The 22,462-nt window shown below is 42.6% G+C and overlaps 1 protein-coding gene across 2 annotated transcripts; it reads left to right on the top strand.

Moving 5' to 3' along the window:
• mrps9 (mitochondrial ribosomal protein S9) lies at positions 1 to 22,312 on the top strand. Of its 2 annotated transcripts, XM_088014764.1 has the most exons (12): positions 1 to 103; positions 1,109 to 1,250; positions 15,696 to 15,863; positions 18,424 to 18,486; positions 19,332 to 19,362; positions 19,443 to 19,522; positions 19,891 to 19,976; positions 20,051 to 20,126; positions 20,193 to 20,361; positions 21,385 to 21,493; positions 21,857 to 22,026; positions 22,100 to 22,312. In XM_088014764.1, exons 3-12 carry the CDS (start codon positions 15,819 to 15,821, stop codon positions 22,189 to 22,191), a joined length of 921 nt encoding a protein of 306 aa, XP_087870890.1. In that variant the 5' UTR covers positions 1 to 103; positions 1,109 to 1,250; positions 15,696 to 15,818; the 3' UTR covers positions 22,192 to 22,312. The 2 variants fall into 2 exon arrangements, with proteins under 2 accessions (XP_087870890.1, XP_014847068.2); XM_014991582.2 differs by lacking the exons at positions 1 to 103; positions 1,109 to 1,250 and adding an exon at positions 15,270 to 15,390.
• The last annotated feature ends 150 nt before the right edge of the window (positions 22,313 to 22,462 follow it).

Raw genomic sequence — 22,462 nt, 5'->3', positions numbered from 1 at the left:
AGAGGAAGATGAAGGAGCGACAGGGAAAAAAGGGGAAAATATGACGCGACTCTGGGGGTTTCCTCCATAAATCGTGAAGGTCATGGTTTTGTGAGCAGCGCAGGTAAAAAAAAAGAAAAAGAGGAGGAGGAGGGAGTGTGAATTGAGACAGGCGTGTTGGACGCGACGAAAACCTGCCTTTTACTGCCTTTATTAGATGCGGTTTTATTTTATGAGTCGGAGGGATTTTATTGGTTTTGATTAACAAGTCGTGATTATCTGTTGGATGTGGAAAGTGGCGCTCCTTAACAAAAAGTGGGTAAAATTTGTAAGTTGGCAGATTCAAATTTATATAAATATATCTGTGTGATCCCAGTAACGTCTTTAATGAGTCATTGCCTTTTTTCTAGGTAATTTTATATACTAATGAAAATATTCTAGATATTCCTCAAATGCGTACATAAGTCGCCCAAGTTTTCGCTCGGTGAGATTTGACGTTATTGTAAATTGCAGAATTTAATTTCAAGTGAATTTCTTTGCAGTACAACTTCGAAAATTAAAATAAAAAGTTTCGCAGCAGGGTTTTTCGACACAGAGAGCGACAGAACAACACAGTGTACTTTAAAAGCTAAAAAACGCTTCACTTTGAGCAACTTTTTAAGTCTTTCTTTTTTATTATTATTATTGTTTTTAAACACAGGCAAGATAAATTGTTAAATAATTTGCAGATTAATTTATGTTCAAACTTTCCGGTTTGATTCCGTCCCTGATGAGCTTCAGTCGCCCTAAAACGTTTTCCAGAATTAAGCAAATTTTTTTCCTCATAAAATAAATTCACGCAATCAGAATTCGTTTTTAAAGAGCTAAATACATTTTTGGAGTTTTGTCTAAAACTATAAATCAACGCATCAACATATATATATATATATATATATATATATATATATATATATATATATATATATATATATATATATATATATATATATATGGTTTTTTAAACAATTGAAAGATAAATATTCCATTATATACCAATTCTTATAATCCAAACATTTTCCTAAATAATAATAATTCTCTCTGTTTTGGGAACATGCTGTTTTTTCTTGCTGCTGCTTTCTTGGCCTTACAGCGCCACCCGGTGGACAGATGAAGTCACAATTCTTCCCGCTTCAGCCCTAAAAGCTGCCTGACAAACCCAGAGGACTTTGTGGAAGTTTTTTTTTTATTGTTGTTTGTTTTTTTATTTTTTTCATCACTTAAAGACAAAACAGGTGAGTTAACACGTTTTATTTCTGCAGGTGATTAACTTTTTTTTCTGTTTATCCTAAGCTGTAACTGTAAAATATTTGGTGCTTTTAACAAAAACTCTGTATTTGTAAAATTTTTATTTTAGATTCATTATCATTCTTTGACTTGTTCAGGCTCTGAAACGCTGATTTATTTCTAATGTCTGCATCATCACATAGTCATTTTTGACTGTATTGCTATATTTTATTCCACAGTAAGACTTTAAATGACTGCTTTTAAAAATAGTACAACTATTTTACTGATTAACATTTATTTCACTTGAAACAGGAGCTTCTGGACACCATCGCTTTTATAACAATGACTGTATTTACAGTGTCTCATAAATGCCTGTGAGAAGCTCTGACACAGAGTTTCTGCTGAATCAAATTAGCTTCCGTTTCATCAGCTTGTGAACACACAAAGGTGTGAATACTTTTGTCACCGTAGAGGTTTGGATTTCCTGTGATGACGGAGGAACACAAAGATCTGAATATGGTAAAGTGAAAAGCAGATGATGTTTGTAAAACGGTGAAGGATTCCTTCGGCCCAGTCACGACTTTCCGCTTCGTTTCCGCGACTAGAACCTAAAAAATATTCACATTTTCTATCTATGAAACATCAGTGTTCAAGTCTCACCACAGATTCTCATGTAAATGTAGGTCTGGGGTTTGACTTGGCCATCCTGACACAGGATTCTAAACTTGGAAACCTGTAACAGGTTTTCCTGTGATTGGCTCAATGCATCTTCCCAGGTTCCTTGTTCCTGCTGGGGGGAGAAAATACAATCTTCACATGATGCTGCCACCACTATACTTGACTATAATGGTGTGAATTTTTGTTCACTTTCTTTCAACAGAAAGGAAGTTGAAAGAAAGAAAAAAAAAATTTAGAAAAAAAAAATATAGCAAAATCTAGACTTATTTCATGTGACTGAGGTCAAACTGTTGTGTTCACAGCCAAACAGACTTTAAAAAGAAACTGGAAGAAGAGTTAAAAGGAAATAAACAATATAAAAAAAAACTAAGAAAGAAGTGGCAACATTTTACCCAGAAGTTAATATAAACAAACCTCTATTGGAGCAGTTAGTCCAGTTAGCAGTTGGACTAACTGCTAATGAGCAGAGAGTTAAGTGGACAAAACATTTAGAAAACCAGGCGTTGGAAGTTGGTGCTGCTTTGCATCAATCGGCCACATGATGTGACAAAAGAGGCAAAAGTTAAAGTTTCAAACACAAAATTCAAGTTCAAAAATACTTTATTGATCCCAAAGGGAAATGGAAAGTTGTAATTCAGATTCTTGATTTATTGAAGACGGCAATGGCTGTTGGCAGGAAAGGTCTCTTGTAGTGGTCTGTATTGCAGCGAATCTGAATGAAGCCTCTGACTGAAGACGCTCTGTTTTCTCAAGACGGTCTCATAACAAAGATGGTCAGGGTTTTGTATTTTGAGTAAAAAGTGTGCAGAGTGTGCGGTCCGTTTGGTTGACTTTCCCAAACCTGTATCGGGGAAATTGACCTCCGGGTCGGAGCCAACATTTCCAAAGACCCGGAACGCTTCGAGGGATGAGTCACTGAGCCTGGAGAGGAGCAGAAAGTTCTGAGCAGAACCTGCTCTGTGAATATTTGATCTGCTTTCCGCAGATGGATCGATGGGGACGGGGTGGGGGACGAGCGGAGGTCCGACGGTGACATCTTCTCCTCGGCCGGACGCCAGCCGTCCCAGCAGGCAGCAGTTGCCAAGGTGACAGCATGTCAGCTGGGCCCGCAGCGCCAGCGGGTGGGGGGAGAGGTTGCGATGCATCACCGGCTCTGATGGGTTTGTCAATAGCGCTTAGATCCGAGGGGGCCAAGGCCCACCTTGACACACACCGAGAAACACACACCCACTGCCGCAATCTGCATCTGATCCACTGTATTGACCTGCGTTTGGTTCCTGCAGTACGGCGGCTACACGCTACAAGCTAACCCTCAACCTTACACACTGCATCACAACACACACGCACACACACACATTTACTCTTCGTAACTGAAGCCCTTTCTAGACTCAAACGTGAAACATTACAACTCCTGACAATAAAACACGGCACATTAAACCTCCCTTTACTTTTCCATCTGTTTTTGGTTGAAGAGTAAAAAATTGGTTTCTGCCAGAAAGAAGTGATGAGAACACTTGAGATTTAAAAAAAAAAAAAAAAAGCCGATATGTCTGTCCAGCTGCGGCTGCTCATGAAGATGATGGAAATGTTTGACCACGTCTGAAGAAACTAAAGCAACTCTGAGATGAATCTGGAGAGAATAATCTTCATATTCATGAGGCGCCACTTTCCTCTGATGAAACAGATTTTTTTTTAAAAACCGGTGACGGTCATTTCAGTTTTACATTTTACCGGCCCACTGATGAGCTTTGCTCTTTGGTTTCTTGGAAGACATTTTGTTCACTTTTTAACCTCAAGCGTAATTTAGAAGAACCTGGTGAAACATCTGTAGATGTCTTCTCAGATTGTGTAGTTTTTAGTCCCATATGACATAATGGAATCTTTAATGGGATTCTAATAGACTTTAGGTTTAAGTAACATTTAATCACTTTATAACCTCTGGATGATTCTGTCTATCCTACTTGTTTGGCCCCATGCGTACACAATGGATGTAAATTGACGTAGATGTGGGCCCCATATATATTCTCCCAGGCTGGACGGGTCGTAACTGGGCCCAGGCTCAGTTGAATTGATTGAGCCAATTCTAATCCAACTGGTCCCCCAAATGTCTCAAACTGGTGACTTTTAAACATGGAGAAATAAACGGACAGTAGTTTTACAAGTCAGAAAATGAAGGACATTTGCTTATTGTTGTGACGCTAATTTCCGTTAGCAACACAAAGTGGTACTGCATACCTCTCAACATTAAGTGTGTTCAACACTTAACCTCGGTAGGGTTCAGTGGAACACATAGGAAATAATAATAGTGATAAATAGTTCATACGGGCATCATTCTTTACCGTTTCTAGATGTGTCCTTAGTTTGGGATAATTCCTGAGGCTGCTAGCCGACCTTTGACCTTCCCAGTCTAGATTCTGATTTAAGAAGAGTTTTGGTTTGTGTTTATTACTTGAGACTTAGAAAAACCCGAGGACCTTGAAAATGTGACTTTTAAGGGCCAAGATGTGAAATGTCTGGAATAGGACCCTCCAAAATGACTCGAAAATGATCCAGTGTTGGTCTCACCTGGGTTTCAGTTAAACAGGTAAAATATTATTAGCAGCAAGTCTGATAATGATCAAAGATGGTTGAGATTCTTTCGCCTTCACTTGTGTTCAACTGGAATAGAATCGGCTCATCATTCTGGGTAAAAGTCCACTTTTAACAAATATTTTTATCTTTGCAGTAACTGCTCTGTAAAAAAAAATAAAATAAAAAAAAAACAACTAATGTAACTATAAATCCACACTGATGTGTTTAAAGAGTAAAGCTGGGTTGTTTTTGTAGCTCTGAGTTGTTCAGGAATAAAAACCGACGAGTTCAGCAAACAAGGAAAGAAGACGGAGAAAGCACGGCCGGGCCATCTCACTCTGTGTCTGATTAACCCAGAAGCAGCGGCCCGGCGTGGGCCCGGCTGGGCTCACAGGAGCTGGCGGGGTAACCATTGCTAGGCTGTGGGTTTAATACGTGACTGATGAACGGCTGCAGGGCTGCTGGGTTACACATTGGTTAGAGGAAAAGTCCTGGGTTTGTTTTGGATCAGGTCGGCGGCTGATCTTATCATGAGTTCTGGTGGGTCCAACCAGCACCGACCGGAGGGATTCACAGCTCTCCAGGCTAGTCAGAGTTGGGAAGTAACTCAATTACATCTACCTGAGTGACTTTTTGGGAAAAACAGGAGTATTTTTACTTCACTGTTATTTTTGCTTTTACTTGAGTAGTTTTATTATGACGTATCGCTGCTCTTACTGGAGTAAAATGTCTGGATTCTCTTCCCACTGAATTCAAAACAAACATGTTTTAACCAAACGTTCACCAGACAGACACACAAATGCAGTTTTTGTTAAAGTTTTATAAAAAAAAATTATTGAAAGAAACTGATTTTGAAAAATGTTCTTTTGCCTGATTTTGTTATATTTTGTTACTTATCTGAATTATTGACATTTTAGTCCTTAAAATACCAACATTTCCACTTAACTTTTTATTTTAGTCTGTCTGAAGATGTAATTTTTACATATTAAATGATTGATAATTTGATCAGTTTTTCGGTACTTGAGTAGACTTTTTACCAAATACTTTTTTTACTCTTGAGTATATTCCTGGATGGATACTTTTTACCTCGAGTAAAAATATGTTGAAGTAGAGCTGCTGTTACTTGAGTATAATTTTTAGGTTCTCTACCAATCTCTGGTCACAACATGCTTTACTGCAGAAAGTCTCTTTAGGACCTGACTTCTTCATGTGCTTAAATATGAATTTATTTATTTTAATCTAGGTTGGCCAATAAATACATTTTATGCTTTTATAATAAAAAAAAGTAAAATAAAAACAGAACTTTGTATTTTTTATCTTAACATAATAAATGAATGAAACAGTTCTCAATTTAGGACAACTACGATGGATTTTTACTTAAATATTTCAGTGTGTGGAGCCAGAAATGAGATGATTTTTAGCAGACAGGGAAATTTGAACACCTCATATCAGACATGTAATTATCCCAGAGTTTTTGCTCACTTTAAAATCAAACGCTAATCACTTTCAATACAGACGTGAAACTAGAAAGCAAGACAGGAAGGTAGACAGGAGGAGACTCCTTTTGTTGTCATCCAGCCTGAGTGAGAACCTTATTGTGTTTTCTGCACCACGCAGTTCCGCCGAATGACCTCTGACATCCCCACAACATGACACCGCCACCATCACGTTCCCCAGCATTTCGGGGTTGTCACGGCGAATTCGGATCGGACTTCCTGTTTTTGATGCTTGCGACCGGAGCGGGAAAACGGCAGCATCAGCTGAACTCAGAGGCAGGCTCTCGCTCTCTGACACGGCTCCAGCCGCTTCCCACTTTAAGAGCTTTGCTTGGCGAAATAAAAGTAATTAATTGGTGTTATACACGAAGGACATAATTATCATTTCCAGCAACTGGCACATATTTAATTACCAGTAATTGTTCCCTGAGCTTTGCTGGGAGACAGTTCTGATATATTATCCCCTAATCCTGCACTTGATCCTCAGTCAGTTAGGGAGATGTGCGTGCGTGTGTGTGTGTGTGTGTGTGTATATGTCAAAGAGCAGCCGTGTAAACAGCACACATCGCTCTGCTGGCCCTCCTCGGGATGCAGAGCCCCCACCCACCCCCCTCCCCACAACCCCCATCCCTTCCTGAGGTGTTAATGCCTGCCAGATTTGGAGGAAAGTAATTTGAGATCATTTCGCAACAAAAAAAGGGCCGCAGATACTGATTAACGCAGCCGCTAGTCTCAGTCCCACTTAAAAAAAAGGAGCTAAATTTACTCCCTAGTGCTTTAACAGAGGGTGGGAGATGGGGTGGGGGGGGGAGGCTTGAACATGAGAACAGGGTTTAATAAGTAAACAGGAGAAGCAGAGAACAGCGCTTGTGATCAGGGCTTATTTGGCCAGCTTAACCCCGGTACGCGCTACTAGCTGATTAGCCCTGCCGATTGTAGCTTGTAATTGCAGTGGCCTGACCCCCTCTAGGCAAATATTAGATTTTAGTGGTTTAACCTTTCCAGTCGTCAGAGCACACTAAATTGCCCGGCCAGATGTTAAAGAGCCCAGCGGTAGTCCCGCAGCCCTTCTTGATCAGCAGATTGGAGCTTTTTCTTTTTCTAATATTGTCTCCGTTTCCTCTGGCCTTTTTCAAGTTGATTTCGCGCAGCGGTTTCCCGTCCACCGATCCTTATCCCCTCCTTCTGATGATACGGCTTATTTCAGATCAGCCCAGTCACGCTTGTTACGAGTGGGAATGTGGGGGCGGGGGGGGACACATGATCAATGAGGAGATCAATGGCAGATATTAACATGGCAATCAGCCCTTCGCTTCAATCGCTCCAGCAATTTGTCAGCTGGTGAAGTGCCTCGCGTCCACTGGAGGAGATCCTTCAGCCTCGTTGCATGCACAGTCAAGTAGTCGAGTAATCTAGGCATAAATTTAAGTTCTGTTGAAGTTTTTAGACGTTTTCTTTCTCTTCATTAACAACCGGATCAAAGTTAAACAGTCCACAACAGAAGCCATGGACCTTCAGGAGGCTCAACACTGGAGAAGTCCTGTTGCATCAACTTTTATAGCCTTTTACCCTAATCGTTTGTTTTCATCCGTAACCCGAAGGTGGCAGTGCTTCTCCTCTGCATATTAACTTACAGGAAGTGACATCATTCATGGATTAGGAAGGGGTTTACTACTGCGCAGGTCTGCACCCATACATCCATGTCACACTTCATGTCACAATTCAGCTTCATGTAAACAGTACATTGAAAAGATGTAGAAAAGAAAAATGTCACCTTCCACCAGAAGCACTGGGATCCGTTTCTAGGTAACCTTAGCTTCAGCTTCAGTGGAAAGTTGAAGGTCTTTGTGGAGTTTATGCCAACCCCTCCATGTGGACCAGTGAAGACACAGAGGATACCAGACCAGGCACTGGGCTGAAAGCCTGACTTCAACGTGTTCAGTCTGCTGCTTCCCAGGAGCTGATGGGGTTTTAGAGACATTACAACATGTTATAAATAGTAACCCGATCCTGGGATCAGTGATGAGGTATTCACAGTTTTCTGCTGGGCCCAGATACTATCATCACTTACTCGCTTCACTATATTGTTTCTTTTTAAGAACATCCTACGGTCTGGGAATCAGCTAACAACTCGCCAGTTGAGTCAGGAATGTAGATTATGGTGTTAATTTCTTCTTCTGCTTCCTGATATCTTTGCACGGTGAAATCCTTACGATTGTTTTTAGCCTCCTTGTAGTCTAAAATGAGGAAATGTCAAGAAATCCTACTGGCACAGTGGAACTGGTTACATTTAATTATATCCACCAGAACTGATGTTTGAGCTTAGGAATGCTGGATTGCGTTTTGAGTATGTAGTCCAGGGTGTGAACACTGAAGCCACCATGTTCTCGCTGCTTTTTTAAAGCTTTCCCTCTTTGCCACACCGGCATCCTTATGAAACTCTCTGTGACGGATCAAATTTCTCCCCAAAGGCTTCAGATCCAGCATAGGAAAAAAATGTATATAAAAAAATCCCTCCAGCGTGTAAATGTTCCTCCACCGCAGAGAGCCACCCCACTGGGCCCGGTTCGGGTTCGGCCTCCTCAAACCAGTAGGTGTCCGTGCAGTTAAAATCCTCAGACACCGGCGGACGAGCAGGAAAAACTACAAGCGAGCCGAATTCTGCGGCTTTCTGCGAAGCCCTTTAATTTACGATCTTATTTGTGGGACCGACCTCAGGCCGTGATTACAGCAGTCTTCCAGCCCAGTTCCCATGGGTGGTTCATGCTTCACACATAGAGAGCTTTATGGGAAACGAACTGCGACAAAACAGGCCAAGGAGGTGAAGACTTTCGGAAGTTCGCACGAGGTCATTCCTCCCCCATCATGTAGTCTGGAGGGTCTTCCTCCGCGACGCGCCGGCAGCTGCGTCTCCAGGCTCACCCTCTAATAGTAATAGTTTCCTTCCTTTCAGCCTCTCACCTGAAAAAAAAGAGTCGCACGAAGGGAAAAAAGAGAGAATAGTCATCTTTTCATCCCAGAGGTGGACTGAAAAGCCTCCAGTCTGAGCAGAAACTCAATCCTGCCTCCTGCCTCCGTCTGAGGGGACAGAAAGGAAGACGGGAGGAGTGGGGGGGACAGCCAAAGTGGTTCCATGTGAGACGTGTTGGGAGACGTCTGGGAAAGACAGGAATCAACACCAACATCTGACTTTATGCCAGTCTCTACAGTCCAGCGCTTTGCTTTGGATGGCCATGAAACTGGACAAAAAGGCCTTTTCATGACCCACTTTTGTGTTTTATACTATGACGAAGAGTCAAAAAGCAAGGAAACTCCAGTAAATGTGGAGGTTTTAGTAATTCCTCATTTGAAAAACAATGATCTGAACTCGTGGCCAACACTCGCCTATCCCTGTTTTTTTTTTTTTCTTTGCCTTCATTCACCTCGTTGTGACTGTAACACGGCTTCTCAAATATTAGATTCTCAAAGAACTTTTGGTGACGTTGGCTCCATGAGAAGTCCATAGAGGAGAAGGAAGCTAATACCTGCAGACATCTCTGGTCACTGCCCAATCTGTTGCACGCTCCGCTCATTTCACGCCATGCCAGGAGCGCTTTGTAATTATCCTGATATTGATGAAGGCTGATTCCAGCAGGTAATCGCTGGCAGCTCAGCTGTTTTTACGCTCCTCAGCAAAACGTCTCTATTCATTACCACTGGCAAATTAATTTCCACTCAATGGCCATACTTGTTGATAATCAGCGTGTGTGTGAGTGTGTGTGAATAAGAAGGGGATGAAGTTATTCCTGACAGAAAGGAAAGCGTGGCGTTTAAGTTGGTTTGCCTCTCACTGAGCAGATGTTGATTTGAAACAACAAACTGCTGCTGCAGGTTGGAGGATCGGAGAGGCCGCAGTGACCCCCGCTGTTCTCAGGGGTCAGGGGTCACAACTAAACTCCGTGAATACTCGAGACCCTTGTTAAAGAAGGACTGTTTGTTTCATCATCAAGTTTATTAGTGTAGAACAGTAGCAAGCTAGGTCAACGTGATTTCACACCATTAAAACATAAAGCAACAAATAAATTACATTACATTACAGCAGCAAAATGAAGGGAAGTAATGAAAACTTGTCCATGTTCAGGTTTGGTTCTGGATGCAGAGCAGACCAGAAGACCTAAGAGTTGTGGAAGGTTTGACCAGGGAGCCAGTGGAAGGACTTTAGATTCAAATTCAAAAATACTTTATTGGCCCCAAAGGGAAATTAAATAACAAGAAAGAATTGTTATCCAAACATTGTTGCGATGTGCTCCATCTTCCTGGTTTCAGTGAGAACAGAACCGTTCTGGATCCAAGTAGTTCAAACACCAAATATACCATAATACACACTGAAGCTGCAGCATGTAACTTTTATTAAGAAATATATTTTTCTACATATTTGGCAGCGCGGCGGCACCCCAACACACTCATACTGTCTCACACACCATGTGACGGTATGAACCATAAATCAGACATTTAAGCTGTCAATCACAAGCTTGTATGCTGCTGCTCATCCTCCCTTCTCTGCTACTCTCTGCTACCACTTCAGTTTTTTCCCCTATCAGCAGAACTTGTTGTGAATGCTGGACTAGTTAGCATGGGCACAGATGACGGCGGATAAACTGTTTTCCTGTAACGGTCATTTGTTTCTAGCAGCAAAACATGATGTTGACTGACAGCATAAGACCCTCCTCTGGTTGGTGGTTTTTGTTCAGAGTGGTGCTTTTCTTCAGGTAGCAATAGGAGCTCAGAGAGGAGGTGGAGGAGATTGGTCTAATAAACTGTCACGACATGGTAACAGCTTTAAGAAATATGTAAAAAAGAAATATTTCTTGGTAAACACAATCGAAATCAGTTAGCTGAAGCTAACGTCTTCAGTGTTTCTTATCCCAGCTCATTCAGCCAATCAGCTACAAGGAAAAATAAATGGTGCTCTTGGATTAGATGCTTTACAAATATCAGCCAATAGCATGTCGAGTAGCATTAATATGTCAGCTGCCTAAGCATTTCTTTGGAGTATTTTAGAAATGAGCTACAAAAAATTAGTGAATAATTTAACATTTTCTCACAGAAAGAAATCACAAATAAAGACACTTTATTAACTATTAAATAGTGGTGGCGGCATCATGCTGTGGGGGTGATGTGCACACATGTTGAGGAGGGGGGCGATTTATGGACGAGATAAAAATGGATTTACAAAAAAAGAGGTGAAAAAAAGCTAAGAAAGCTAAAATCCTAGCACCACGACTATTTGTCGATAATGAGTTTTATTATTCTGGAAAATAAGGGTGAAAAGCAGTGACTTTTGACTTCTACTTGTATCTCTATACCTCCTGGAGGTAGAAGACCTCTGACCTATCCTACAAACCACATACTGATCAGTGAGCACCACAGGATGTACATTCATCATAGAAAGGATGAAGTTAAGCAGGTTATAAATGTCTGATTTATGGTTCAAATGACCACTTTAAGTTAAATCCAGTTTTGTTGTGTTGTAGGGTATTGTAGCTCTCCCCCAGCACGGCTCTGAGTGTAAATAAATATGTTTAAAAGACTAAATGAGCTTGAGGAAAGTGGCCCTTTGAGTCCCCATGTTTGTGGAGCAGCCATAATGGATTCTTTAGAGCCGTGAACGGTTTATAGGCATGACAGCCATGTTTCGGCACGATGGGCTTATCCCTACGCATGGCGCTAAGGATATTAGGGAATCAGCGTAAAGCAGCATGGAAATGATGACTGGAGCAAAGCCTCAACTCGCTGGTATTAGGAGCTTTCAATTCTCCAGCACTCAGGGAGGAGAGACGGAGGGGAAGGGAGCAGACCTGGCAAAGCTCCACGCCGTGATATCCTCCATTATTTCTCGCTCCATCGCCGTTTCAGACGTACAAATAAGAGGATGCCTCTCAATCTGGGGATCAGGCATATTGAGGGGAGGTCAATGTCACCTATTGTTGTGTTTCTCTAGTCCTGGAATCTCTGCTGTCCATATGGAAATCTGCTGAAACGGCTGGATGGGAGCCATCGCAGTAGCGCTTCATACGACGCTTCAGTCACACAAGAATGAAAATACACACAGGGTTCATACCTGTTTACCGCTTCCCGTTAACAGTGCGCTGTTGACATATTTACAAAGTCAAACAGATAAATGCTGCTGCTGCTGGGTTTACCTGTGTCCACAAAACATCTCCACCCAATTCACCCACGGAGCCTCTCCTGTCAGGGAAGGGCCACAACAGAAGAATGATTAATGTTCCACCTCTCACCCCCCACTGTGAATTAGAGACCACGGGTCGAAACTATTTTTCTTGGCGAGCAGGCTCGCGCTTGTGGCGAAAAAACGGGGCAAACACAGTTTATCATCGGCCCGACGACAGCCCTCCTCGGGGCAAATTAACCACGCGGCCGTATCGACTGGCACGGGCCGGGAGTCGGTGCCCCTTCACTTTGATTAATCTCCCTGTGTTCCCGTTCCAACTCTATCAAAGTAATCTAAGTGAAGACACACAACATTGATCTGTAAGCACAGCATACTACTGTACTCAAAACATACACACACACACACACACACAACATGGAAGAGGCGCTATCCTCTAAAAAAAAAAACTGCTGCTGCTTCTGCTGAGAAAAACCGGTGTCCAAACCTCAGGAACCAGACAGAGGCTACGTGAAGGAATAGAAGGGCTTTAACATTTTGGCTTTGTGAAATAAGTTTCTACTTAGATGTCTGGCCAGGCAGCAGTCAGACTGATCATAATTGACAGAATTAGAGAAAAATTCTCATTAGGTAGTCTAGTAAACACTCAGCAAGTTAGTTATTAAACGTAGCAACTTCTGAGGCTAGCATCTAATCAAGCTAACAACTGGTTAAGCTGTAACTGCCTTAACTTAGTTTAGTTAATTACCTATCAACCTGACAAATTAAAGGTAAATGCTAGTTAAGACAGTAGCTACTTAGACCAGCAGCATATCAAGTGAACAATCTGCTAAGCAACAACAGCTTATCCTAAAAGCTAATGGTTAACAGTAGCCAGTAGCAAAAATAAACAAACAAACAAAAAAAAAACAGTAGCCAGTAGCCTTAAAAACTGCTAACTACAGTTCTTAAACAGAAGAACTGCTTAAGCTAACTGCTACCTAAATTAACTGTTATTTCGAACAGCCACACACGTTAGCAACTACTTAAACTAATTAATGTGTCGTCTGCCACTGAAGCTAATAGATAGTCTAACAGCTAATCAGGTTATAAGCTGCATCCTATGTGCATAAAGGAGCATTATTGTAAGTCCTTCTTCCTAGCAGCTGTTAGACTGTACATCCCTTCATTTACTCATTCCTCCTGGAGGTGGATATATGTGGCGACAGTCGACGATTCCTTGCAATGTGCGGTCGTGTTCTGCTGAACTCTCTTTATTGATAATGACGTTTAATTGTGGTTAGACAAACTTTTTATGTGATTTTAAGCAAAGCATGGGAACAACAACAACTTGACGGAGTAAGTTTACACTAATTTCAACCCGTAAAGTTCGGGTGATGTGGCAGTTTGTTTCCCTCTAAGGAATCTGCACAGAATGTGTTAATCCATCTCTTCATGGATGGAACTGCATATGCAAAACAAATTATTTTTAGCTGTGCCAATGTGTCTGGCAGACACCGCCTGAGTCTTTTCTTTGTGTCATTTCTGATCAGTCATACCGATCACTTCCTTTTAAATCCTTCTGTGATGACACTTACAATACATTCCCTTTTGGGGGTTTTTGAGTCTGTGGCTTTACTTTGAAGACAGATGGTGTTCACCAGTGGACAGTAATGTTTTTAGCGTCCGTATGCTCCAGTCACGGTTTTCCTTTCCTGGAACTTTCTCCCACTAAAGTTGTACATTTAACAGGTGGTTGCAAACAAGGTTACATTAATTTGTTGGTTTTTTATTATTTACAGCCTTAATGAGGAACACAATGAAGGCTTTTAGAGTTCTTTGTTTCTTACCATTCAGCTGAACCATGTGGTCCGCATGTTTTTCATTCTGAGATGTGATGCAGAGTGTTGCCTTTCAGATTTAAGAAGTGGCAGCTGTCTTTGGGAACAACTGCACTGACTTTGACTCAACAAATCCCATTTTATTTGTCTTGTTTTTGTCACTGCAGGCAGATTTCTGGCTCTCAGTCATGTGGTTTGGATTGTGAAGTTTTTTTTTTTTTTTTGCGTGTGTGTGCATGAAAGTTTTGTCATGATACCCGTTCTTTACTTTAAAGTTGCAGAAACCAACAAAGTAGTTGCATGTGTTGGGCTGCTCACATCAGAAACAGCTCAGACTTAAACAAATTGGTGTCCCTGTTTTTCAGATCCAAGCCATCTCGGCCAGATTTAGCTCTGGAATAACCCCAGAACCAAGCCCGTCGCAAAAGTTTTTCTGGTGAAGTCATAATGTTGTAGAGTTGGAAGAATGCGTGGGCTTGCTGTGATGTTGAAAATAAAATCCACAACCATCACCATGAGGGACCGAAAAGGTTCAGATCAAAACTGACTGGTAGTCATTGAGAATTAGAATTAGAATTTGAACCATCTTGTTCCAATTAGCAGACTTGCATGCATGATGCTGCCACCACTTGGTTCTGCTCTTCTTTCTATGCTGTGTTACTTTTTTGGTATTGTGGCCTAATTTACTAGAACAGCTGAATTTTATTCTAGGTACATTGGATTTTCTGATTATTGGCAATCAGAAAGTGCTTAATCCAAATATTACTTTAAGGTGTAGTCAACACCTTAAACTAAGTTTTTATTAATTTAACATCCGCTCCCCATATGGATTTGATTGTTCTCCAGTTATGTCACATCAAATGGCATAAAGGTTTTGAAACAACTGATCATGATTTAAACGTTTTTTGGTATCAAGATGTCCCGTTTGACCTTGTGTGTCAACCTATATTTCTACATGTAATGTTGCCTTAAATTTAAAAACTCATCAGTGTCATAAATCCCCTTTTTTATATGTTAAAAATGTTTTAAATATTTAAAATATTTTTGTATGTATGATTTTATTTGTGGACTGTATTAATTAATTTACTTGTCCTGGAGTTTTGTGTTTTTAAATGGAATTTTATTATTTGTACTTTAGAAAAAACCGAAATAAATGAATAATTTTGTACAATAATATTTAGTTTTATTTAAATTAATAAAATAAAGTCATACGAAATAAATACGTTTATTCAACAATATTTAGTTGTATTTAAATTTTAAGAAAATCATATGCAGTGGTGACGTACACCAACTTCCGCCGTTGTCGTCACCAAAGATGGCGGCGAACTGTGCCCGTGTTGTCGGTTCGTTATTTGGGAAAAGTGTAAATTTCGCCTCGTCTACAAGGCCAGTGACGCTGCAGTTCTGCCGACAGGTAAACAAGCACTAACAGTCCGTTAATCTGTTCTCCTTGCATTAAAAGTAATGTATTTAAATGATAAAAACATGGACGTCCTTGTGTTAGCATGCTGTTGTCATCCGAGACTAGCTTAACGAATCGTTGAAATAACAAACATGTTGACATCACAGGTTATCTAAGCAAAGTGTGGTGACGAGCTGAGGTTTGTTTGACTTCTGAATCTATCGGGTCCAGTTCGGCTGCGGCTTTATGCTCAACAGATGTTTAGCCATGCCAGGCTAATGCTAATGAATGACAGTAGCGCTGCTGTTTCCCTGCAGATATGCGGGACTCCCACCCTCCGCAGGAAGAACCTGGGGCCCACAGTCCCGGAGACGTTCACCGCAGAGTTCATTCAGAAGCAGGTGGAGGAGTTTGAGATCGGGAAGCGGCACCTTGCCAACATGATGGGAGAGGATCCAGAGAACTTCACTCAGGAGGACATAGACGTGAGTTTGGTCACTATGGAAACATCCACAGCTTTGGAGTTAAGAAGCAGATGAACATCTATATGACTATGTGAAGCAGGCCAACAGATTTCCCTGGAAATGAATGAGAGAAAGAATAGGTCCGACTGTTGTTTAAGGTCAGAAGTCTACATACAAAATGATTGGTGTGTTAGGGATGCCCCAATTTATTGGTCAGGCGATTTATCATCGCTGATTTCCTTAATTTGGGAGATCGGTGATTGGTCGATAATTACATGTGAAGTCGATCTTATCCCCTTATCTTATCTACCTCAGCAAAAGTCTAAAAATCAACCACCGTTTTGTCATGAGAGAGGTTTGACTGTTAGCCCCGCCCACCAGGTCATATCTGCATGTTTTCAGTTAACAATAGTCACCCTACAGTTGCCATCTCGGCGACTTTCTTGCTATATTTAATGACATTTCAGGCAAAAAAAATATTGGTATCGGCTAAAATCGGAATCGCTAGGTCAGGCTTGTTACATTTCAGTAACCACCGGAAAAGTGCAGTCGGTGCGGCCCTGATTACAGTCTCTTTGATGATATCATGGCTTTGGAGATCTCTGATAGGATAACTGTAGCATAATCAAATTCATTATTTCTTATTTCATTACTGAGGCTTTTAGCAAACAGACATAATTCTGATGGTTCTGACATCAAACAAAAGTTTGGTTCAGACGGGGAGGAAAACCCTGGATGCATATCTTTATTTGGTGTATGTAAACTTCTGGTTCCAGCCATATATAATTAGAATTTTACAATATATTTGTAAATAAACCCTGGCAACACTTCTTGCCAAGGTTTATTTTTCTCTTCAATGCTGTGGGAGGTCAGAGGTCATGATGGGTCCAGAAAACTATCCTGGTTCCTTTATAACCTGATCATCTGGATTTTATATGTTTATCATTTCTACATGAAGCACTGACTCTCTGGTTCGTGTCGAGTGTCGAGTATTTTTTTCTGAAAAGATCGATTTCTGATCTTAGCAGATCTTTCAACACGTTGATCCCAGATGAGCAGACAGTTGGACTTTGTGTTTCTCCTCTTCTTCCCAGCCGTAGCGGTGTTTCATGTTTACCTGTCGTCCCTGGCAGCAGGCGGGCATGGCCGCCCCCATCTGATGCCAGGGACCCTGCTCCCCCATTCCCCCCCACATGTTTGTTTGGCTAAATTTCCACACATTTATCCCAATTTTCCGCGTGTCTGTGGCTCCATCCCTCGCCAGTAACCAATAGAGCTGTCTGTGGAGGTGTGAAAAGCGAAGCGACAGCCGGCGCTCGGGACCTGGAGTCGGGACGCCTCAGGCGTGACGGAGAGGAAGAGCCGGGGAATTCATCGAGATGTTCTCATGCTGGAGGGACGGCTCCTCGGATCTCAAGTCAGGACGTCTGGTCCCTGAAGGCATCATCATCACCTGGTGGATGTCTTTCTAAGAACCTGGTGTTGATGTGAAGCTAATAAATGAAACCTCCTCACATTGGTGGAGTTGTTTCATGAAAAACTCTAGACAGAACAATTGGGGGAAACCAGCAGCTGAGACGTCATTCTTAAATGCTCAGAAGCTGCATTTTTTAAAAAACATTTTCAGTCAGTTTTTGTGTATGGATGATGTTTGATCAGTAGTGCTGAATTAAATGTCCTAATCAGGTGGAACCGGGAGGCTTGACGGGTTCTTCACAGCCTCTCTAGTTGTTTTTCTTGTTTTTCATGTGAGGCAGTGAACGCCCCATGGTTTACCGACAGTCTTTCAAACTGCTCCTCTTCAGTTTGCAGCTTCTTCTTCAGGCTTGCATCACAACTAGTCTACAGGAGAAATCAGAGTTTAGTGATTTTGCAAACATCTACATCATCAGTAGTTGTTTGGCGCAGTTTAACAAACTTTTTGTTTTATTCAGAACTCCATCAACACTCCCCCCCCCCTTCATTTAAAATGCAGCATTTCTCCCTGGCCCCCCAGTTAGAATTGAATGTCTTGTATCTCTTCTTTAGTTTTGATGATCTCCTGAGCCTCTTTTGTCCTTCTGGAGCTGTCTTTCTGTCATCTGTAACCTCTGTGTTCCCCATGTGGCTGAGTTTCGCTCCGATCTGACAGCTTCCCCTCTGGCACTCCGTCGCTGCTCCTCCCGGATCTCTCCTGCGTTTTGTCAGATCTCAAGGGAGGCGCAGGTGTGTCCTCATCTGTTCCCCGCCGTTTTTCACAGTTTCCCCCCATACCCATCTAGCTGCTCTCCGTCGTCGTGACAACCTTAAAGGACCTGCTGCTTCGCTAATCGAGCTGACAGGACCGGGGCAGTGATGCTGGCTAACAGCAGGCGTGCGGTGAACTCACGGTGAACCCATCGGACGTTCACCCTGTCCGCAGAGAGCCTTTTATCCTTCGGCTTCACGCTAACGGATCCGGCTTGCCTCTCCGTGAACCCGCCAGCAGCTCGTGCCTCTTCTTCTGTCACGCTTTGCGACCCGTGTTCTCCGGACGTGCTGCCCGTCAGCGCCCTCACCGTTTATTTATTCATCTTTATTTGCTCTCTTCCTCCCCCCACAGAGGAGCATCGCCTACCTCTTCCCTTCTGGCTTGTTTGAGAAGAGAGCTCGGCCCCTCATGAAGGTAAGATTTCACTTTTATCCAGCTTTTATCAGTTCACCACAAACTGCAGCATCTCACCCTCAAACCTCAACATGCAGTCGATCATTACACTTATTTCTCTTTACATTTCTCTCCTAACCTGGTTAATCCAGCCTCTTTAGGCCTTCATTCTTGATGTATTGAGAACACAATCGAATAAAACTTTGATTACTAAGAATGTGGTTAGAAGTGTCTCTAATCCCCTTTCTGGAAAATAGTTAACAGCTTTCTGTCATTTAACCACAAAATTCTGTGGTTCTAATTCTAATTCTGTTTATTTTCATTGAGTTTTGTTCCACCTCGTGATACTTATGTATATTTTATTCAGAATTAATAAAAGGTAGCGAGAAAAAACATGAAAACAAAACGGCATTAAAAGAAATCCTGTTCAGACGAAGCAAAGAAAAGAACAGACTACACAGTCTTAACAAGGACCGCCTCTTTTTGGAGGCGGGGCTTGTGCTGGTGGGCATGAAGAGAATGGAGTGTTTTCTATTACAAGTGAAATCTATGGAAGAATTAGACCTAGATCTAGAAATATTGAAAATAAATATTGACGATAAACCCATGTTATCGTCACTACTGGTTTTTTATCATCACAATTTATCCAATAAGCTTTCATATCTGGGTAGTAACTGCTTACATTTACTTTAACAACATTTTGGGAAAAATATTTTCAAGGAGAAGCTTTATTACTTTTAACTTCACTGGATGAAGAACGAACATATTTTCAGACGACTATAAAAATCATAATGTGGTCAAATGAAATTTGTCTTCTGGATGAATGCAGACTGCTTCATGTTTTGTTGGGTTTTTTCCATCTGCAGCATCCGGTTGAGATCTTTCCAAAGCAGAGAGGTTGGTGACGCCTCCACAGATCTGTTAGTATCTTGACATCATCAAACTGTCAGCTGATCTTTGTTTCCCTGCCTGTGAAGCGGTGCAGTGGGGACCAGATGGACGGCCTTTCCACTTCCTGTTCTACACTGGCAAACAGGCCTACTATTCCCTCATGCATGTAAGTGCAGTGTCTGAGTCAGGTTCTGTCCTATCATGAGTCCATTTTTTATTTCATGTCAAAGCCACAAAAAAAAAGACAAATGTCGACTAAGATTTTTAAAGTCTACAAATCTGAGCAAGGTTGCTAGCATTAGTATTGCTAAATGGTATAAATTACTATTATCATTGTAGAAAACATAAATCTGTGCTAGAATGGTTAAATAAACAGAGATTATGGACCTTCAATTCAATTGGAAAATACTTTATTAAAATTAAAGGAAAAATAATTTTTAGATACTTCAGGTAAATTGAGTCAACCCGGGTTGGTTCGTGCTCAGACCCAGCAGAATGTGAGTTAACCGTTGCTCTGGTTGCTCTACCTTCCAGGATCTGTACGGCAGAGTTCTGAAGGTGGAGAAGCACCAGGACCAGCTGAGAGCCAAAGGACTGTTCCCGACTGAGCCCAAGCAGATGTTGGTTTTGAAACCTGTCCTCTCTTAGATTAGAGCCGTCTGTCAAAAACCAACCCACTTCCTGTCTCCTGCAGCGCTCTGGGACCCAGCAGGTGGCTGACCAAGGAGGAGATGGAGGCACTGCTGGTGGAGCCCATCTCGAGACAGGACGTAAGAGCAGACACTGTGATCTGACCCCGGCCTGACCCCGACTGATCCGCTGTTTGTCCTCCTCAGTACGAGCACTTCATCCAGCTGATGGAGCGCCTGCTGGCCATGCCCTGCTGCAGCCTGGAGCAGCAGTTTGTCATGAGCCACCGCCAGCAGCTGGAGGCCCAGTCCATGCATCAGGTGGTGCCGCCGCTGCAGAAGGATGACGCCGGGGTGGACTTCAGCACCGCAGAGGGTAGGAAGACTTTAGACTGGCAACGGTTGACAAATACTAACCCCAGCATTTCACTCGTTTAATTCATTTTTACCATTTACTGTAGAATGTTTCCAACTTTTATGCGCGTCTTGTGGTGGCAGCATGTTTATCAGCTCAGCTGGTCCTTATTGGTTCTTTTCAATTCATCAATTCCTAGTTGAATTGTCGCTGTTTTTTTAGACGCTCTAACCCAGTGTTTCTCAGCTCTGGTCCTCACCATCCCCCTGCTCTGCATGTTTTAGATGTGCCTCTATTCCAGAACAGCTGATTCAAATGATTGCATGACCATCAAGTACCGCAGAAGGCTGTTAATCACCCAGAGATACAATTCAGGTGTGTGACAGAAGGGAAATACCTAAAACATGCAGGACAGGGAGGCGGTGAGGACCAGGATTGAGAAACACCGTTATAGACAGTTCTGGGTGCTGAGCAGCTGGAAGGGTTACTGTTCTTTTGTTGTTTAATTTAGGACACTTATGATTCATAACCATGGCAACAAGGTATTGTTTTCCAACTGGGAACAGCTGATTAGCATCTCAGAAGCTCACTTAATACCTGAACTTTGACCCCAAAATCCTGGGAGTTGAAAATGAGGTTTCATGGATGCAGAGGCAGAAGGAAAGAGTTCAAACCATCTATTCCATCCTTCACCAGTGAGATCATATCCCAACGTCTCTCTGCTCAGCTTTCGTCCCAGACAGAGGGCTAAAAAGGAGCAAAGGAGGTGGATCAGCAGAGCTTATGATGTCATCAGAACATGTTTCTGTAGAATATCATCTTTGTTGCCTGGATACTGAGCTGTTGGCATGTCTGGACGGCAAAGTGCAATTGGAGATCCTTCCTGTCCGCAGCATCACCATCGTCAACGACTCTCGTGATACGTGGACGATCTGAGTTATGACATTTGATTTCCCTCTCGGGTGAATCAAGTATTAATGAAACAAACTGTGAGGAGCTGTAACCGTCTAGAGGAGAGTTAAACTGATCTGTGTTTCCTTCCAGGAAGGAGGAAATCGTCCAGGGGATCAGTGGTGGTTCGTGACTGCGGCGCAGGACGCCTCACCGTCAACGGCCAAGACCACCTGCACTACTTCCCTGTGCTGCAGGACAGGTGGGCCTCCTCTCACTGTGTTTCCCTTTAAATGGAGAGCGGGATGTTTTTTTGTCCTCCACAGCCTGAAGGAATGGAAGGCAGCCTTCCTTTATCTGCTGCTAGTCACTTAATTACACAGCTCACTGAGTGTGTGAGTGTGTGTGCTGCTAGCCGTTGTCACGCCGGCTGTAATTGGAGCGCGGGGGTGACAACCGACTCTGTCAGCATCTGGGTTCATTCAGGCCGAGACACCACCCAGAACCGGGTCATGCTGAGTCAGAACCTGCTCTGATCGGAGCGGGACCAGGCAGTAAATGAGCTCAGCTAACTGTCCCCCCCTTGTTACTCCCACCCCCGTCTCTCCTATCTGCCTCGGCTCAGGGAGCAGCTGATGTTCCCGCTGCAGTTCTGTGGCCTGCTGGGCCGGTTTGACCTAGACTGCTCCGTGAGCGGCGGCGGGAGGTCCAGCCAGGCGGGGGCGCTGCGGCTCGCCATCTCCCGGGCACTGCTCAGCTTCCTGTCGCAGAGCGAAGGAGAGGCCATGAGGCAAGGTGAGTACCGCCTGCAGCATCAGCTGCTGAGGAACAAATTCTCTCGCTTCAGCTTGTTGTTGTCTCCCTGCAGCTGGCCTGCTGACCCCTGACCCCCGGGTTAGAGAGAGGAAGAAGCCCGGACAGGAGGGAGCGCGGCGCAAGTTCACCTGGAAGAAACGCTGAGGATCCTCTGTCCCAGCTGCTGCAGTGACATTATCTGTCCACTAGATGGAGACAGGCTGTAAAATATGAACATTTATCCTGTTTTGATGAAATAAATTAAAGATTTTCTTATAAAAACAAAGCGTGCTTGTCATCTAACATTGCTTTCATACATGTATCTTCTTTTCTTCTGACTTATTTAACTCTAAGCATGTTATATGGCAAAAGGAATAATGGATTTAAATGTAAAACAATTATATCAATTTTAATAATTTGAAGATGGTCTCAAAAA

This window comes from Poecilia mexicana, unplaced genomic scaffold (genome assembly GCF_051168715.1).
Source record: "Poecilia mexicana isolate PSO_F unplaced genomic scaffold, ASM5116871v1 scaffold_2, whole genome shotgun sequence".
NCBI lineage: Eukaryota > Metazoa > Chordata > Actinopteri > Cyprinodontiformes > Poeciliidae > Poecilia > Poecilia mexicana.
Note: the sequence above shows the minus strand (reverse complement) of the source record. Positions and strands in the feature narration are given on the sequence as shown.